Consider the following 19986-nt stretch of genomic DNA (forward strand, 5'->3'; position numbering starts at 1 on the left):
ATATGCTGCCGAAGTTTCCGGAATACAATTCGGACCACCCAGTATATGTATAGGAAAGCCAATAAAAGTTAGGCTGTCATCAAAATATTTGAGGAATGCAACTCGCAATAATGCCAAGGTTACTTTTTTTACTTTGACTTTTGACAAGTGTCAAATATAGCTGAATGAAAGTTGAAAATATACAGTTCCAAACGATTAACACTGTGAAAATACAAATTTGTGAAACAAAAACTCAAAATATAATTGAAAACGACAAATGTTCGACAAAAATTCAAAAAAAAAATATCGTGACAACCGGCAACATTAGCCATGACCACCAACATAAAGACTTTTTTATCAGGCAATTAGTCTACTTGATATACGACAGTATTCTGTCTTTTTTTAACCAGGATATGATATTATAAAAAAAAGGAAAAATTGCTGTGGGTTTTTGACGACGTATACGCCATTTTATTGGTTTCTCTTTATCTATGTACTATTTAAATATTTTTGTATTATATAATATTATATTTGTAACTATTTGTATATTATTTCAAAAATAAAATAAAAACTTATTTCAAACACGACTTTTTTTAATTATTTTATAACCTTCAAAATTGTTATTGGAAAATAATATTTAAAATTTATGGCGTTTTATATTTTTGGCTGCTCTCCAATAACTTTCCGCGCCCCTTTTGCCTATTGAAACGGATCGGGAAACAAGTTTCCATTACTTTCCAGTGGAAAATCCACAACAAAGGGAAAATAATGGATTCCGTGGATCGGGGAACTGTCAGAAAGTTTTATGATGATGCTAAACAGGGATTATACTGCATTAGAGGCTTGTAAATATTTACGAGAAAAAATTATTTTAACTTTATTTCATGAATTTTATTTTAATTTTTACGGCTAAAAGAGCCTATATACCTAATTTATTTATGTTTTTCAACTTTCGTTATATATAGGGTGAGTCTTAAATAAGTGCAAAGATTTTCAGGGCTGGTAGATCTCGATAAAAAATCATATTTTATCTTTACAGTTTTTCAAATCTATATATTTTGAAAAAAAAAATTTAATTTTTTTTTATTATTTGTGTATATATAAAAAAACATTTTTTTTATTATTTGTATATTTGTTTTTGTGCTTTTTTGTTTTGTGAATGCTTTGTCGATGAAGCTGTTTTGGCTTTTTGTACAATAAAGCGTCTTTTTTTTTATTAAAAAAAAATTGCGCCGGGAGGCACGTATAGCCGCCCATACTAAAATATGTTAATAAAAAAATTGGTAGGCAATTCTTTTAGTTCCAAAGTAAAGGAATTTTTCCAATTTTTTATAAAATTCCAGTTATTATTCCAATTATCTCAAAAACTGCGACTTTGACTGATTTTGATGTTATTACAAATTTTGTTGCAAATATTATTCCTAATTTTAAATTGAAAACCGCGTTTCGCTAGCTACTGTAATTTTGGGGCTACGATTTTTTTAAATGTTTAACCCCCTCCCATACCCCCTTTCCAACCCCCCACCCCCACCAAACACTAATGGCCAGATTCTCGGGTGCCACAGTATTTTTGTGCCAAATTTGGTAAAAATCGATTTAGCGGTTTTTGAGTTATCGTGTTACAGACGGACAGACGGACAGACACCATGAAAATATTTTGTATTTAGGTCATTTATGACCCAAATAACTTATTTTGAGTGAAATTATTTTTTTTGCCGATCTTAATAGCGTACCCTATCTATTGGTATGGTCGGCCAAAAAAAATTTGGTTGTGTAAAAAAGGCTAAATTAAAATTTGAAAATTATTGTAATTTTATTAAAGAAAACCCCAAGTGCAGAATTTTTACAGCAAATAATCATAATGATCTATAGAACAGATTCCTGCAAAAAAGTGAATTTTGAAAAAAAATGTCGCTTGGAACCCTGTGGTTCTCAGCCCTCAATACTTCTAATTTCAACAGCGACAGATATCTGTCACTGTCACTATTCAGAACTTTAGCACGAGATACACTAAAACTCTAAAAAATTATGCACGTGGTGCAATAATATCCATCCGTATATTAGGTAGCATATTTTTTTACGATCATCTCTATATTAGCTGTTGGCATATTTTTTAGGATTCATTTGACCTATCTGGCAACCGTGACTCAATAAACACATAAAAACACGACTATAAACTCCATTCCACGCAATTTCGGACACCCTGTCCAACATTAAACCAGTAAAAACCCCCGAAGTCACTTCGCACCTCCAAAATTAAAATTTCCAAACAGCATTTTGTAATCAAAACAACTAAATCGCTCAACGCGTGCGTAAAATATTTTTAGAAACGGCCGGAAAAATTCGTACGGCTACTTTATATCTCTCCTCTGAATACGTCACATTGGCATGGAGCCATCAAACCGATTCAAAAATAAACCCGGAGAAAATCAACCAGTAAAACCAACGTGTTTTCCGATCGAACATGTCTCCCAAGAAACCTGTTGAAAATCTGTCTAAATTGTGTGCGGAAATAGTGATTCTGGAACTGCAAAACATCATCAAAAGAAACGGTGAAGACAGTTTGACGTTTCTCGAACAGTACATTGAAAACATACCTCAAAAACTTGCAGACGACTTGTTACAAAGCGTACTGGACATCAGTAACCTCACATCTCCCTCAAAATGGATCATCTTCAACGCATTCCAGCATTTTTGTACAAGATTCGACTCAAGAAACGTATCTCCGAAGTACCACGAAAGATTCGTTGAAAACCTCAAGCACGTGTACCATTTGAACCTGACAGGAGCTCGAGTATCAAGTGTTTGCATCAAAAACCTCATCAAAAGATGCCAGAATCTACGCTCATTGGTAATTCCTGGTCATGCCAATAACGATATACTAGAACTAATCGGAGGTTTACCCAAACTCGAGTTCCTAGACATCAGTAATGGTTCCTTCACCCTTGAAGGTCTGAAATTCATCAAAAACCACTCCATACAAGTCCTGAGCATCGGAGTTGTTCTAACACGCAGTCTGGCTTCGTCAGATCAAGGGTACGACATCCTAGTCAATCTTATCGAGCAGTTACCAAATCTAACCGAAATCAGAACATACGGCTATACTGGAGGTGCCTTGCTCTATTTCAAGAAACCTTATGTTTCAAAGTTAAGGGTTCTATCAGACTGTTTTACTAACACTGAATCAATGAAAGCCATCATTGGTGTATGTCCAGACCTTCAAGAACTCACCTTGGACGACCCGGAAGTTGAAGTATACGACCTCCTCGAAGAACTAAAACACTTAAAGAAGTTAGTGCTGAGGAGGTTTTGTGCAAAACCGTCAGAAATTTGCTTGAAGACACTTACTTTGGAAACGCTACAAGCCCAGAATGTTTGTTTAGACTTAAAAGACATGTGTATTACTTTGGAAACATTACGATTAACGCACTGTGTGATTTTGGATTCATCCAAAAGACCTAGATTATTCAAAAACCTCAGAGTTATTGAGCTAATTGATTGTGATGTGGATAAAGAAATAATAATGACTTGTTTACGGACTTGCGACCAGCTCCAGAGGTTGGCGGCATCAAAAGAACTGAATTTGACAGACGAGGATATTAAAAAACTGTGCGAAAGGCGGTGTTTGGTGAATTTGGAGGAGTTGTGGTTATCGATAGCGCGGAATTTAACGAGTGAGTCTGTGATAACGCTGATGAATCACTGTGATAAACTGAGGTTGATCGGGACTTTGAATGGATGGCGCATGGAAAAGGTGGAAGTGAATTACTTGAAAGGTGTGATTTATTTTACGAATACTATGCTGGATTTGATGTACTTTCGTGGATTTTAATGTTTGTGTTGTTATTTTAATTGTAATATATGTTGTTTTCTAACTGTTTTTTTTGAACCTTTGTTGTATTTGTTAATGTCACCTTTTCCTACAAATTAAAATGAACTAGTCGTATCTTTGTCTGTATAAAGTTGCTAATATTGATGCTCATTTCGTACAAAAGTAAGTACCAGTTATTATTTTTTTATAATAATTTTGCTAAAAAATATTGTTTTTATTTGTGTAAAAGTGTAAAAACTAATTAAGTTTTTACACTAGAATTAATATTATAAACCCAAATAAAATATATATTTACCAAAATAAAACAAAATAAATCTGTTTTCGTGATCAACAATATTCGGATAAATTAAATTCTTGGCATATTATTTAACTTTTCCATCGTTTGCAATATTTTTAATGTGATAAATATTAATTTTTGTGGTTTGTTATTGACACTATCTTAAAAATTAATTTGGATCGGTATAGAATGCATGTAGTATTACGTACTATACAGGGTGTTTCAACAAACATGTGCCGTCTCTCGTGGGGAAAAATAAGATTATTTTTTTATATCAACATAGCTCCAATTCTGTTTTGTTACGTAGCTACAGGGGGTTAAAATCTTTTTTAGCCGAATAGGGATGGTAGGCTATTAAGATCGGCAAAAAAAAAGTTTTTTTAATTTTCACTCAAAATTAGTTATTTGGGTCATAAATGACCTAGATACAAAATATTTTCATGGTGTCTGTCTGTCTGTCTGTCCGTCTATCTCCGCTGAACCGATTTTAACCAAATTTGGCACAAAAATACCGTGGCTCCCGAGAATCTGGCTATTAGTTTTTGGTGGGGGTGGGGGGTTGGTAAGGGGGTACGGGAGGGGGTTAAAAATTTTAAAAAATCGTAACTCCAAAATCACAGAAGCTAGCGAAACGCGGTTTTCGAATTAAGATTAGGAATAATATTTGCAACAAAATTTGTAATAACATCAAAATCAGTCAAAGTCGTAGTTTCTGAGATATTAACATATTTTAGTATGGGCGGCTATAATACGTGCCTCCCGGCGCCAATTTTTTTTATTTATTATAGTTTTCTTCCAAGTGCTTTTAGTGACTTGAATGAAACATTTTGAGGGTAAATGTTGGTATAAGTGCTATATAGTTTAATTCTAAAAAAGTGTCAACAGATTTACCTGATTATCATTGTAATATTTTTTCTAAAAAAAGCATGTGTGCAATGACTCATTATTTATCTTGAATCTTAAAAATATAATAGTACAAGAGCTAGCAACGTCGGGAAAACGAGAATTTTAACTGACCAAAGGGCAAGCCATCTGGCTGCCGGTAGACTACTGCGGTTCACTACTGCGCATCACATCTGTACAGGGTATCCCATTTTCGTGTGGTTTATAAGATTTCTCGTTTATGAGTAGAGATACAATGATGCAAATTTCACATTACTTTGCCAATTTTTTTGATTTGGTACACTAAATATGCTACACATTATGTTGTCCTAGCCTCCTTATTTCTGAAATACAATGCGACTTTGTGATGCGCAATAGTAAACGGACGTTGAATACAGATATGATGCGCAGTAGTAAATGCAACGTCTACCGGCAGCCAGACGGTCTGCACTCTGTTCAAAACATATATTAAAGAACCAGTTTTCTTAAAATTCTCTCTCAAAAACGTTGCTAGCTCTTACACTATAAGAAAAACAGCAAAATCATTATGGAAATGAAAAAAAAATGACACCAATCACAAGCAAATCGTATCTCCGATGAACGGAGGCATAAAAATGCGATAAATTTAAAAACTGCGTAATTTTCTAACCAATCGAAGTCCTTAAATTCAACCAACAAAATTAATATCGTATCATCGTATCGTCGGATAACGGATGCATGAAAATCAAGCTTTATTTGTATTACAGGATTTATTAATCTTCAAGACTTAATTATCTTTTAAATAAAATAATAAATCTTGAAGTCAATCGCTACTTTTTTTCTTCCTTACTAAACAGAAGAAATCCTTCTTCATTTCAGTGCTTCTTTTTATTATAGACTGCCGTCTTCCGACTTGAATAATACATGTCATCTCCGCCGCTAAAAATTGTATAAATGCGGAAGAAAGGAGCGCACACGTTAGCGCATAGGCGCATGCTACGAAATCAGTGCCGTTTTACCACCGACCGGTCTGGAAACCCCGACTCTGTTTCAGTCCAAATCCAGAGTCTGGAAAGGCAGAACGCGTCCGAAAAGCCTGTCCAGGTTTGGCACACGCGGTTTTTTCGATCGACACACAAACTACAAACAAAGAACGATAAAATTCTGACGCTTTATGAAGTTTCTACCTGTTAAAAATTCATTTTTCTCGAAGCCTTGATCAAATCAATCCAAATTAATCCAGATTTAATTAGTTCATAATTAAAAAACTTCGTTTAGTGACACCTTCAAAGCTCTAATCAAGTTCTGCAGTGAAGGATACTTTGAATTATTCTAAAAATCGCTAATAAGTTAAAGTTTTTGAATGTTAATGAAGATGTAAGCGAGTAAAATCAGGAAACTGCAAGAAAAAATGTGGAGTGCTTTGGTGTTTACATTTTTGACAATGGTGTTGAGTTGTGTTAATCCATGTTACAGTTTTCAAGGTATGTATTAGTACTAAGACTATTTTTAAATTAAAGAAAAAGGTCGAAATGTTGAATATCAAACTTTCGCCATAGTTTAAGGAAAAGAGTAGTTGCACTCTCGCAAATATTTTCTGCCAGTTTTTGCAAGCTGTCGAATATCGGCAGCTTGCAAAGCGTTTCAGTTGAATTCCGTCCGTCGAGCTGCGAGGTTCGAGCGTTGCGTCCCAGAACAGAGACGGATGGACAAAAAGTGAGTGCCTTACTGTGTGCTGCTATTAATTATTGTAGTAATAATTCAAAAAATTGTTCTTTGAGTTTTTTTAGATTTCCATCGGATGTAAATCGGCAAGCTGATAGTAATTATCAATAAACATTTAATTATATTTGTTTATTTTAGAAGCTGAGATATTATGTAATTAATTAAATGTTATTATTTTTTTTAGCATGTGGGCAAATCTTAGAAATAGTTTTTTATATATACAGGTTGTCTCAAATATGCGCATGAAAATATTCTTTGGTATAAAGGTATTCTTTTGAAACAATTTTGTAAATATTTTGTACATCTAAAGTCTCCGCAAATTATTCATATTTTTTAAATGAAAGAATTTTATAATAGCATAATCTATTATAAATTTAGTGGACTGTATGTTTTTATGTTTTTTTTTATTTTATTTATTTTTTATTATAAGTGGTCGTAATATAACAATATTCAAAATATTCTAGACAAAATATTGAGTTTATATTTGAGGGAAGAAAAGTGCCACACCTAGCTTTAAACCACCGTAAATATACAGTGTGGCCCATTATTGCGAGGAAGTTCAATATCGTCGTTCTTGTCGAAGATGTGAAAAAAGTTTTATTCATATGTTTCAAGGTTTATAAAGAGTCGTATCCTAAAATATTTTGTTATATACAGGGTGTCACAAAAAAGTTATGGTAAAGTTAATTTTTTTTTAATTATTTTACATCATTCTATATACATTATTCTATATAGGGTATTTTTTATGGCGATGGCGTCACCAAAATCGGAATATTTAAAATTGTATATCTCAATTTTTTTAAATGCAACATTCTGTATATTATTTTTCGGTCAGATGCAGAATTAAAAAGTGAATAATTTTTTATTTAAAGTGTTTCTCTAAATTTTTAACGGTTTCGCAGATATTCGCAGTAATAACTTACATATAGCTCTTTCAACAGTAAATTTTTATCAAAGCCACCTAATATGATCTTTGTCTGATATTTTATCGTTGAAAATCCCATATGTAATGAAATACAGAAAATATTTGCAAAACGCCTAAAAATTTAAGAACACTTTAAATACAAAAATGTTCACTTTTAATTTACATCTGAAAGAAAGAAATAATATACTAGGTGTTGCATTTAAAAAAAAATGAGATACAACATTTTAAATATTACGATTTTGGAGACGCCATAAAAAATACCCTGTATACGATAAAGTAAATTTTTCTACACGAATTTATTCTGGTGTCCTTGTCATGTTTAAGAAAACATAGCTAAGTATTAATAAAGTTATATTCACTCTAGTTTTTTGCCACTTTTCATATATAATGTTTTTAACCAAAGTTTTTTAGTAAATAAGAAATAGAATGGCAACACCGCAGTGTGCTTTAAATAGAATCCAGTTATCTACAGAAAATTAAACTTGTTTTAAATAAAAAAAAAATGTAGAAAATCTCTGAAATAGATAATAATATAAAAATATGTCATTATATATATTTTCCGCATTTCTTCCCATCAGAAGATTTTCAGATACAGAAGAATTGTTACCTACACGAAATGTGAAAACATTCTGTTTTCAAGCAAGTTTTTACTCGATGATCAATTTATTTTATTTTATTGGGAACTCAAATTTTTCTAAATACATATCTGTGAAATTACGGCGAGTGCCACGACTATACTTTGCCTAGTTAATAGACCACAACTATACAGCTACGTCGGTGGTCACGGGAAGCGAGAACAAGGTCATATAAAGTGGCAGAAAAAGAACAAAGGATTTGACAAGGAGTAAATCTACTAGTTTCTTTCGCTGTCTTTTTAATCTTTAGTTTTCGATATCTTGATATCCATACGTTGTTGCATTTTCATTACCGCACTCCTCGTTTAGTTGACGTCTTGATGTCTCTACGAGTCTAAGACAGAAGACTGTTTTTCAAAAAACATCCTCATTTAAAACGTCATATAATTATTCATTAAAAAACTCCAAATTCGATTCTGTTCAAATTTAAAACTCGTTAGTCGTCCAGTGACAGCTTCAAAACTCCGATCAATGTAATTAGAGTTAGTTTCCACAGTTTAAAACTTTCTTTGGATTGCCAGCTATCGGTTGCAAGCCAAAGTTTTCTTAGTTTGACTGACGTTACTGCTGAAACTATCCTTTAAATAATTATGAACCTGCTCTGGTGTTTACCTCTTCCTTGGCAACGGTATCCAGTGTACGTATTCCGTATTTAAGGGTTATTATGTGTACGTTGGCCTGGATTGTAAGTGCTGTGAAGGAGATAACCCATATTTATACCCCTATGAATTTTGAGTAGGTGCGGAGCTTAACGGAGATAGAGCCCTAATGACAGGGTATATTATAATAAGCTGATGATGATGTTTACCGTATTATGTTTTGATAGATATTATCTGGAATTGCCCTATAACATAGGATACAACATTTTAATGAACAGTTCTTTCCATATAAAATCAATAAAACCAAAAATATACGAAATAATATACATGTACTGATTTCTTTCGAAAATCGACAACTATGAAACTATGAACCCTTCCCGGACACAAACGGTACATTGTTAGACAGGAAATTGTAGAGAGAAACAAGCCCTATAACATAGAATACAACATTTTAATGAACAATGCTTTCCATAAAATCAATAAAATGAAAAATATACGAAATATACATGTACTGATTTCTTTCGAAAATTGACAACTATGAAACTATGAACCCTTCCCGGACACAAACGGTACATTGTGAGACAGGAAATTGTAAAGAGGAACAAGCCCTATAACACAAGATACAACATTTTGATGAACAGTTCTTTCCATAAAATCAATAAAATGAAAAATATACGAAATAATATACATGTACTGATTTCTTTCGAAAATCGACAACTATGAAACTATGAACCCTTCCCGGACACAAACGGTACATTGTTAGACAGGAAATTGTAGAGAGAAACAAGCCCTATAACATAGAATACAACATTTTAATGAACAGTTCTTTCCATAAAATCAATAAAATGAAAAATATACGAAATAATATACATGTACTGATTTCTTTCGAAAATCGACAACTACGAAACTATGAACCCTTCCCGGACACAAACGGTACATTGTGAGACAGGAAATTGTAGAGAGAAACAAGCCCTATATCATAGGATACAACATTTTAATGAACAATGCTTTCCATAAAAGCAATAAAATGAAAAATATACGAAATAATATACATGTACTGATTTCTTTCGAAAATCGACGACTATGAAACTATGAACCCTTCCCGGACACAAAAGGTACATTATGAGACAGGAAATTGTATAGAGAAACAAGCCCTATAACATAGGATACAACATTTTAATGAACAGTGCTTTCCATAAAATCAATAAAATGAAAAATATACGAAATAATATACATGTACTGATTTCTTTCGAAAATCGACGACTATGAAACTATGAACCCTTCCCGGACACAAACGGTACATTGTGAGATAGGAAATTATAGAGAGGAACAAGCCCTATAACACAGGATACAACATTTTGATGAACAGTTCTTTCCATAAAATCAATAAAATGAAAAATATACGAAATAATATATATCTACTGATTTCTTTCGAAAATCGACAACTATGAAACTATGAACCCTTCCCGGACACAAACGGTACATTGTGAGACAGGAAATTGTAGAGAGAAACAAGCCCTATAACACAGGATACAACATTTTAATGAACAATGCTTTCCATAAAATCAATAAAATGAAAAATATACGAAATATACATGTACTGATTTCTTTCGAAAATTGACAACTATGAAACTATGAACCCTTCCCGGACACAAACGGTACATTGTGAGACAGGAAATTGTAAAGAGGAACAAGCCCTATAACACAAGATACAACATTTTGATGAACAGTTCTTTCCATAAAATCAATAAAATGAAAAATATACGAAATAATATACATGTACTGATTTCTTTCGAAAATCGACAACTATGAAACTATGAACCCTTCCCGGACACAAACGGTACATTGTGAGACAGGAAATTGTAGAGAGAAACAAGCCCTATAACATAGGGTACAACATTTTAATGAACAGTGCTTTCCATAAAATCAATAAAATGAAAAATATACGAAATAATATACATGTACTGATTTCTTTCGAAAATCGACAACTATGAAACTATGAACCCTTCCCAGACACAAACGGTACATTGTGAGACAGGAAATTGTAGAGAGAAACAAGCCCTATAACATAGGATACAACATTTTGATGAACAGTTCTTTTCATAAAATCAATAAAATGAAAAATATACGAAATAATATACATGTACTGATTTCTTTCGAAAATCGACAACTATATGAAACTATGAACCCTTCCCGGACACAAACGGTACATTGTGAGACAGGAAATTGTAGAGAGGAACAAACCCTATAACACAGGATACAACATTTTAATGAACAGTGCTTTCCATAAAATCAATAAAATGAAAAATATACGAAATAATATACATGTACTGATTTCTTTCAAAAATCGACAATTATGAAACTATGAACCCTTCCCGGACACAAACGGTGCATTGTGAGACAGGAAATTATAGAGAGGAACAAGTCCTATAACACAGGTTACAACATTTTAATAAACAGTTCTTTCCATAAACTCAATAAAATGAAAAATATACGAAATAATATACATGTACTGATTTCTTTCGGAAATCGACAACTATGAAACTATGAACCCTTCCCGGACACAAACGGTACATTGTGAGACAGGAAATTGTAGAGAGGAACGAACAAGCCCTGTAACACAAAATCAATAAAATGAAAACTATACGAAATAATATACATGTACTGATATCTTTCGAAAATCGACAACTATATGAAACTATGATCCCTTCCCGGACACAAACGGTACATTGTGAGGGTATATTTTTTTTGTAAAATAACTTATATTTTTTTCAGTGTATTACACATTGTTTAAACGATAAAATTTTGACAAGGTTCAAGACATTTAACTGTAAGAATCTGATAAAAATACACCAACTAAAACCCAAAAGAAACGCAATGAAATAGAGAACAAATAAAAACAAAGCAAAACAAGAGTCGATAGCGACGATCAAACGTTCCCACCTCGAAATTAGTATCTCCTTTCCCACGTTTCCTAGACGCCAAAGCTCGGGAAACTTATTTTCCACTCGCTTTTCCGAATTTCCCGGCGCAAAAATAGAGTAGAATTTCCCGTCCGATCGTAAAAAGGAACGGTTTCGCAGCTGGAGGGCGCCAAATAGAGCAAAAACGGCGTACGAGACCGCATCAGGTGCAATACAACCTTTTTCCTTTTGTTTCTCCACTCCACTGGATCGTGATGACGACGAGTACGATGGTTCGAAACGTTGCCTTTGCCGTTTTCTATCGCCGATGAAAGAAATTCCGCCGTTTTTTTGCCCTCAATCGAATTCTTTTTGTTAAAGACAGGTGTAGTTTGTTCTTTCTAAATTGCAAGGAAAATGGGGGTGATATTCTCGATAATACTCAACGTTCTTTGACTTATTAATCAACAAGTTCAATAAAATTAAATGAAATAGACGAGGGAACAGATACAACAAATGTCCGATGGTCGGAGAATGTTGTAAACAACCAGCCAATACAAATACGCGGTACAAAATGTATGAATTTTGACATATTTACCCTGTATAGCCTGATTTTTAATTACAATAACCATTGTATATTAAATCAAAATAAAATTTGACCCGAAATGTTATACAGGGCGAGACAAAATTAATATTGAACATTGCTCACTTTTAAAAGCAAGTTACTACTTTATTTTAAATGAAACACCCAGTATATTATACCGGTATTCAATGGAGAATTCAGATATCTTCAAAAAAAACTATGGGGTTGTTTATCCCTCAGAAACAGATTTTCCTAGATATTTTTATTTTTATAATCCAATAAAATTGTCATTTGAAAAAAAAATTACGGGCAAGCTGATTTTTTCAGGGTTTGTCAGCGACTGTCTTCTGACTGTAAAATAAACAAAATCGGAAATTTTTCCCTTGCGGTTTTTGAGCAATAAGGGTGTTTTTTTTTTTAACTGTACTACAACAAAATAATTAGACGCAAATTAGAACTCTCTATATTTTTAAAAAATGCTCTAAATTAACCTACATATACTCACAAAATTTCATTACAATACAAATTATCGTTCTCCTTGGAGCCTCCGCTTCGTACGAGAGGCGTCACCCTGTATAATATACAGGTCGAAGAAAATTCAAACTAAAAGAAAATAAAAGAAAATAGGTATATATTCTTCAACAATTCAACATATCAAAGACACAAAAAAAACATTTAAGGCCATCTAGAATTGAATAAATCTTGTTCATCAGATAATAATCTTCCCTCCACGCCAGCCAACCACTACATCTGACTCTAGACAATCAAAAAAACCCTCCCTCTAACCCGTGAACACCCCAGTCGACAAATTATACAGTCAAATATAGTCCAACCCCTCCGGGGGGTAATTTATAACTGCTAAGGGTTCGTTTAGCAATTCAGGACGGGACGATTTCAATAGGAAAAGTAAATTTGGCCGATCTTGTCTCGCATTTTCTTGTGTCTACGTTCAGGAATACGTTATCCCTTTCATGTAGTAATCGAATGAAATAGAGCAGGATGTGGGTTGTTGATATTTTGATTTGACGGATCACTTTGTTGTTTGTAGATATTAATAATTCATGATACCAAAACAATATATGTATTTTTTTACCTTTCTCGGAAGACAAGCATTTTTTCAGCAATAGTTATATTATACATATACAGGGTGATTTTTAACCTATACGCATAAAGTTGTGAAATTATTGCTGATGACAAATAATGACTAATAATGAAAAAGTTAGCAAAAGACTTTTATTTACGGAGATAACAAACTATCTACATATATGTATATAAAATGCTAATGTTTATCTGTGTGTGTGTGTGTCGTCTCTACTGAAGTAACCACTTGCTCTAGAAAGTTGCTTATTTTACTAAAAGATAGCTAATTGGCTCTTCTAAAAACTGTCGTCGCCGGATTTTTTGTTTTTCATTTAATTAAAAAAATTAAAAATATTTTTTCCTGATGTCGTGGCGGATGCGCCAGGCTTCAACTATACAGGGTTGTTCACCACATACGACACGGAGTATTGCAGCTAAACGATGAGATTTTTACAAATTGTAAGTTTGGGGTTCGTTGAAGGACTATTAGAGCTACAATTTAAAAATATTTTTACAAGATACAGAGTGTCCCAAGTAAATAAAAAATATCAAAGTTGTATTTTTTTAAATGGAACACCCTGTATATTATTACATTTTTAGTTTCTACGATTAAAATAAAGGTAAATTTGATTAAGGTTTATTATACTTAAACCTTACCGTTTTTGAAATATTTTCAATTTTGTGAAATTGCAGTAAAAATTTTAAAGCTTCATTTGCTGGCATCACGCTTTAATTAGCTAAATATTTCCCAAGCCCTATAAATATAGGGTACAACATTTTAATGTATACAGTCGCAGATCCATAAAATGTATAAAAATGAAAAATATACTTGACTAATTACATGTAATTAGTACCTTTCTGAATATTGACAACTTGAAATCCTTGAAAGCAACAAATGTACAATGTAGTAGAAGTAAAGAGACAGGATCTTTTAGGAGAGAAATAATATCCCTATACCATTTGTATAAAAAAGAAAATTATGATGAACATCTTTATAAAAGACAATAAAATGAATAAAAATACGAAACCATATATTACCTGATCATGCGGGCTAGATTAATCGACATCACTATAATTAAACTATAACGGATTAATAAATAAAATGTAGATTGTGAGACAGGAATTCAAGATAATAATTCCTATAACATTTTGGTCTCTGTTATTTTAAATGAAGATTTATTTTAAATGAAATATACATAATAAAGGTAATTACTACAATATATACATGTAAATTATCGCCTCATAAATCGACAATTATGAAAACTATGAACCATACAAATGCAGCAAATGTTTTTACAATGTACAAATAATGTGTAGAGACAGGAAATTATAGAGAGTAACAATGCCCATACAACATTCAGTTTTAGCATTTTGAGCAAACAGTATTAATTAAACCAAACAAACAGTTAATATACGAAATAATACTGGAATGTATTGATTGATTCGAAATTAACAACATTTAAACTAGTTTTTTTTATTTTTATCAATAAACGACGAATTATATCGACAAAATTAGTATCTGTAGGATTTAAAAATTTGGCATCTGTAACACATAATCTAATAAGTGAAAACTCCATTGGTATATTGATATATGTACTAAATTCTAAGAAAATCGATTTTCTACGGAAATCCATGAAGAGTTCCCGGACAAAAACGGTATTAAGTTTTAATTTGGGTATCATTATTTTGTATCTGATTTCGTAAAATTTTCAGGGTATTACTCATTGTTTAAACGATAAATGTCTATTGAACAATAGTTCAAGACATTTAACTGTAAGAATCTTATAAAATATAATTCAACTAACACCTCATAAGAAAGTATTAATGCAATTAGAGCAACAAATATAAACTGATCAGTAAACAAACTTCAGTAAATATTTAGTATTAAAACTTTGATACCTCTTTGAGAAAGGAAGCCTTAAAATTTTTACTGCAATTTCACAAAATTGCAATATTTCAAAACGGTAAGGTTTATATAATAAACCTTAATCAAATTTATCTTTATTTTAATCGTAGAAACTAAAATGTAATAATATAAGGGTGTTCCATTTAAAAATACAACTTTGATATTTTTTACTTTATTTGGGACCTCTATCTTGTAAAATGATTCTTCTTGTACTTCTAATATTCCTACATCGAACCTACAAAGCTACAATTTGTAAACATTATATTTTAGCTACAATATTCCGTATCGTATGTGGTGCACAAAATAGAGTAGAATTTCCATAATGACAAAAAGGAGACGGTTTCCATTAAATTGAGGGCGCCAAATATTTTTAAACGGCGATAACAAACTATTTGAAAAATAAAACAAAAATCAATTTGCATCTCCCACCCACTTATATTGAATGTGTGTTTATACGATAAAGTTGATAAACGTTGCAAGAATCTCAAGGTTTCTAAGAATGTAAAAATAATTCCGCATTTTTTTGCCCAGTTATTCGAGATTCATTTGTTCATTTCATAGCCAACTAGTTTGTCTCTTTTAAATTGCGAGGAAATACGGTGAAATTCACCCGTATACAATCGTTAGATAACATTATGTACCAAGTTTAATAAAAAAAATGAAATTTACGAGTATTTTAGTACAACAAATGTCCGATGGTTTGGAGAATACAAACACCAACCAGCCAATACAACACAAGTGGTACAAAATGTATGAATTCCTTTGACATATTTCACTCCTTGTATAGCCTGATTTATAATTACAATAACCATTGTATATTAAATCATCAATAAAATATTGGACCTGGAAATGTTATACAGTGTATGAGACAATAATATAATCATTGAACATTACTCACTTTTATAAAAGTTAAGCTTAACATACATTATATTTTATCAATGAAACACCCAGTCTTATTATAACCGGTATTCAATGGAGAATTCACAAATATCTTCAAAAAAACTATGGGTTGTTTATCCCTCATCTTTCATGATTTTCTCCTAGATATTTTATTTCTTTTATAGATCCAATAATAATTACGTCATTTGAAAAAAAAAATTACGGGCAAGCTGGATTTTCTGTGGTTTGTCAGCGACTGTCTCTGACTGTAATAATCAAAATCGTCCAATTTTCATTCATGGCATCATTTGAGCATATAAGGGTAAATTTTTTAACTGTACTCACAACAAAATAATTAGACGCAAATTAGAACTCGTCCTCTATATTTTAAAAATGCTCTAAATTAAACTCTAGGCATATATAGTATAATAACTATCCTTGAAGTAACTATCCTTTCCACCAGGAACACAACAAAGATGAGGCATAGCACCAATAACACACTCACTTAAGCTTTATTGATGAATTGTTAGAGTCTTAAAAACACACACAAAAATCACGATAAGTAAAAATGTATGGGCACTTTTAGGTTAAATCACTTGCACGTGTAATTTTTAAAATTTCTATTTTTTATGCGAAACCGAGAGTGACCATATATCTGGTAATGGTTATGTCTTCAACACCAAAATAATTAGTTTTTTGCACTACAATAATAAATATGGACTTTTTTTAATGTGTTTAGTACCTACGTGTATTCTGGCTCTTATCCTTAAAAGCAAAAAAAAATCTGTGATTCGAAGCATCGCTTTGAATTTTTAGATATCAATTATTCATAATACCAGCTAAAAAGATAATATGTATTTTTTTTAACTTTTTCTGAATATCAAGATCACAGTCAAGATGTTATCGGCTTGGTGCCATTATCCGCTGGTGCTGCCACCATCGGAGAATACTGTAAACAAATACACGGACTAAACAAATAGGGAAGACACGAAAAAATTGTTATACTTATTAAATAATTAATTACACATATAATTGGAATATTTATATTATAAATATTCCAAAAGTGTTATGAAGTATAATTTATGAAAATTCTAAGTACCTACAAAAATACAAAATAAATAGTTTTATATATTCAGAAGGTCTAACTTGTAGGTATGTATTATAATTTATTATTAAAGCTAATAAAACTTTTTAGATGAGTTCAACCATAAAGTTCAACTTCATAAATTTTAAAAGATGTTCAAAAAAAAATTAAGCACTAGTTGATGCCCATTAATATTGCAAATTATATTTTATCTTCTATTTATCCTATTTAATTTTTTGCTAATATAAGGGGCACTTTGTTTACTCACTTGTTTCGTCGAACTGCTTGAATCCATTTTTGCTTTTGACAACTTTTGATCAAATCGGTGTAAGAAACTGTGAAGCTATAAAATGTTGGGTATACCAAATGTTGTTTCGGGAGAGTTGAATATCCGGGAAAGTTGAATTATTTAACGTTATTGCACCCAACAACCACGTAATTACGCTCTCCTTTACGCGTTACCATTTTTCGGCAATTTTATTAACATTTGAAATTGTCACAACACAACGCGATGCCCAGTTCGGGTTGTTTCTCACTAAATTTGTACTACTCGAAACAGCGTTACATCACACAAACCTCGTACCTAATGTTTTTTAGTTTCAATAAACGTTTTAAATAAGGATACTCGGCTAAACGTTTGAGATCACTTCATTAAAAAAATATTTATTTTTTGACCAAATTTGAGGTTAGAATACAGCTTTCTTTTTTTATAAGAGTGACAAAGAAGACAGATTCAGGTTTGTTTATCTTTTGCTCGCGTCTGCGCATATCGCTGGCGGTAACAATGAAAATTAAAATCGGGATTTTGTTTTATTTATATTTTCCAAAGACATACTTTCCTATTAATTTTGAAAAATAGCGGTAGCGATATTAAGCTGATATAAATAGATATTATATTTTGATCTGTATTAAAAATTAAGAAGATCATAAGATGATTTAATACCAGTCAGTCCATAAAATCTGAGTAGGTAAGAATACGAAAAATATTCATTATTCAATAAGAAATCGTAGTAGAGATCAATTGTTGCTATAAAATACTCATTTTCCTCCAAACTAAACAACATTATTATTTGAAAAATCTCTTACAAATGTTATAATATATGCTAGCTTCAAAAGCATTTCTGTTTCTCTGATTTTATTTCTTTACTCTAAAATATATACATTTGTTTCAGTTGACTGGATGATTCCCAACAAACCCAATGCCACAATATCAATCGGAAACATCACCATAACAGCAGGTAGAGAAGCTATTTTTAGTTGTATAGTTAACATCACTGGAAGATACAAGGTAAATCAGGTAATAACAACTTTATTTATTAACAACTATTAGCACTTATCTAGTCATAGTTTTATCGCATGTTCTTAGACAAAACTAACAAAATATTAATCATTAAAAGTTAGGTCTCATACAACAAATGACACACATATGTAAAATCAATCAAACTGTCAGATAGCACAAAACTTTTGCACTACAGAAAGTATGGATTTTTATTTAAACTTTACGATTTTTTTGGTAAAGGGTGGTTTACACAAGCTAATTTGTGCAAATTAACTGAGAATGCAAACCCCCTTTAAGAGACAAACATCAAAAGTCAAAGGTAGACGTAAATTTAGCCCAAAATATCCAGTTCAAACACTGAAACTGTCTTATTGTCATTCTCACTTCCTTGGCCTAAACCAATTTACTTAGGTTAAAACCATGGTACAAAGAATACAAGGTATGATATTGCGCAGGTTGGTCGCTACGTCACAGGTGATAACAGGCGCTATTGGTCAGCACGCTCCGCGCGCCAGTTCAAATCGTCAAGATATTGTTATAAACCTGTTTTTTTGTTTATATACCGTCATTGAATTATCGCTAAGCAAGTTACTGTGGAGCAGTGCGTAAGGAGTCGGGTAGAAAGCGAGAGACCGGAGTTCGAATCTCGGCCGGGACATAACTTTTTATTTATTTTTTTAAATACTGTTGTATTCTATAGTTTTTTTTGTAGTATAAAAAAAGAACTATTTATTCTGTTATTTTTTAATCTCCGTTATTAATATAAATTGATTGTTGGTACAATACCTCATTTAATATAAAATAATCTACTTTTTGAAATGTATCGGGCCCTAATTGTACCTAAAAGTAATATATTTTTAGTGATATACCATATTGTAAACTATTTAATATTTCAGTCACTTAAAAAGCTAATTTGCATTGAATAATTGTCTACCATTAAAGGAAATTTGAGCTATAATATAATCCTCGATGGGCATATTCTGGGTATGCAAATACTTCCTCTAAATTTTGGGTGTCGTTCAACCAATTTATTCTCAAAACCAGAAACATCTACATATAAAAAGAAGCACAGGTCACTAATTATAATAAACTTCACCCTTGGAATTACTTCCACTAATTACAATACGTTCATCTGCATTGGCATTTTCTACTTTTCGATGGGAAACAATAAACTTCCCAACATTTTTTAAATGATGTAACAATTCCTCTTGTGGTTACTTTTCCATAGATATCCTCATCTCTGTCCTCATGTGAATTCAGAGGCAATGAACATGAAAATTATTTACCATAAACATCGCAAACTAAAAACCTAATAAACAATTTTATACCGAATATAGAAATAAATTTAGTATTCTTACCTATTATCGACCAAATCCATGTTAATAGGTAATTATTATTTTTAAATATATTTTTAGAACTGCTGATTTTAGTAATTATTA

At 31.8% G+C, this 19986-nt stretch overlaps 1 protein-coding gene across 2 annotated transcripts in view; it reads left to right on the forward strand.

Annotated features, from left to right (window-relative positions):
- The first annotated feature begins 2138 nt into the window (after positions 1-2138).
- LOC115881963 (leucine-rich repeats and immunoglobulin-like domains protein 1) overlaps positions 2139-19986 on the forward strand; it is a 128420-nt gene continuing 110572 nt past the window's right edge. Inside the window, exons 1-2 of one of the 2 annotated variants that reach the window (XM_030899721.1) lie at positions 2139-3755; positions 18441-18556. In XM_030899721.1, the coding sequence (XP_030755581.1) occupies positions 2444-3755; positions 18441-18556 (1428 nt within the window). In that variant the 5' untranslated portion in view covers positions 2139-2443. Of the gene's footprint in view, positions 3756-18440; positions 18566-19986 lie in introns of both variants that reach the window. The other variant, XM_030899720.1, reaches the window with a different exon arrangement.

Source organism: Sitophilus oryzae, unplaced genomic scaffold (assembly GCF_002938485.1).
Source record: "Sitophilus oryzae breed Bouriz unplaced genomic scaffold, Soryzae_2.0 scaffold_1745_pilon_pilon, whole genome shotgun sequence".
In the NCBI taxonomy this organism is placed as follows: domain Eukaryota; kingdom Metazoa; phylum Arthropoda; class Insecta; order Coleoptera; family Curculionidae; genus Sitophilus; species Sitophilus oryzae.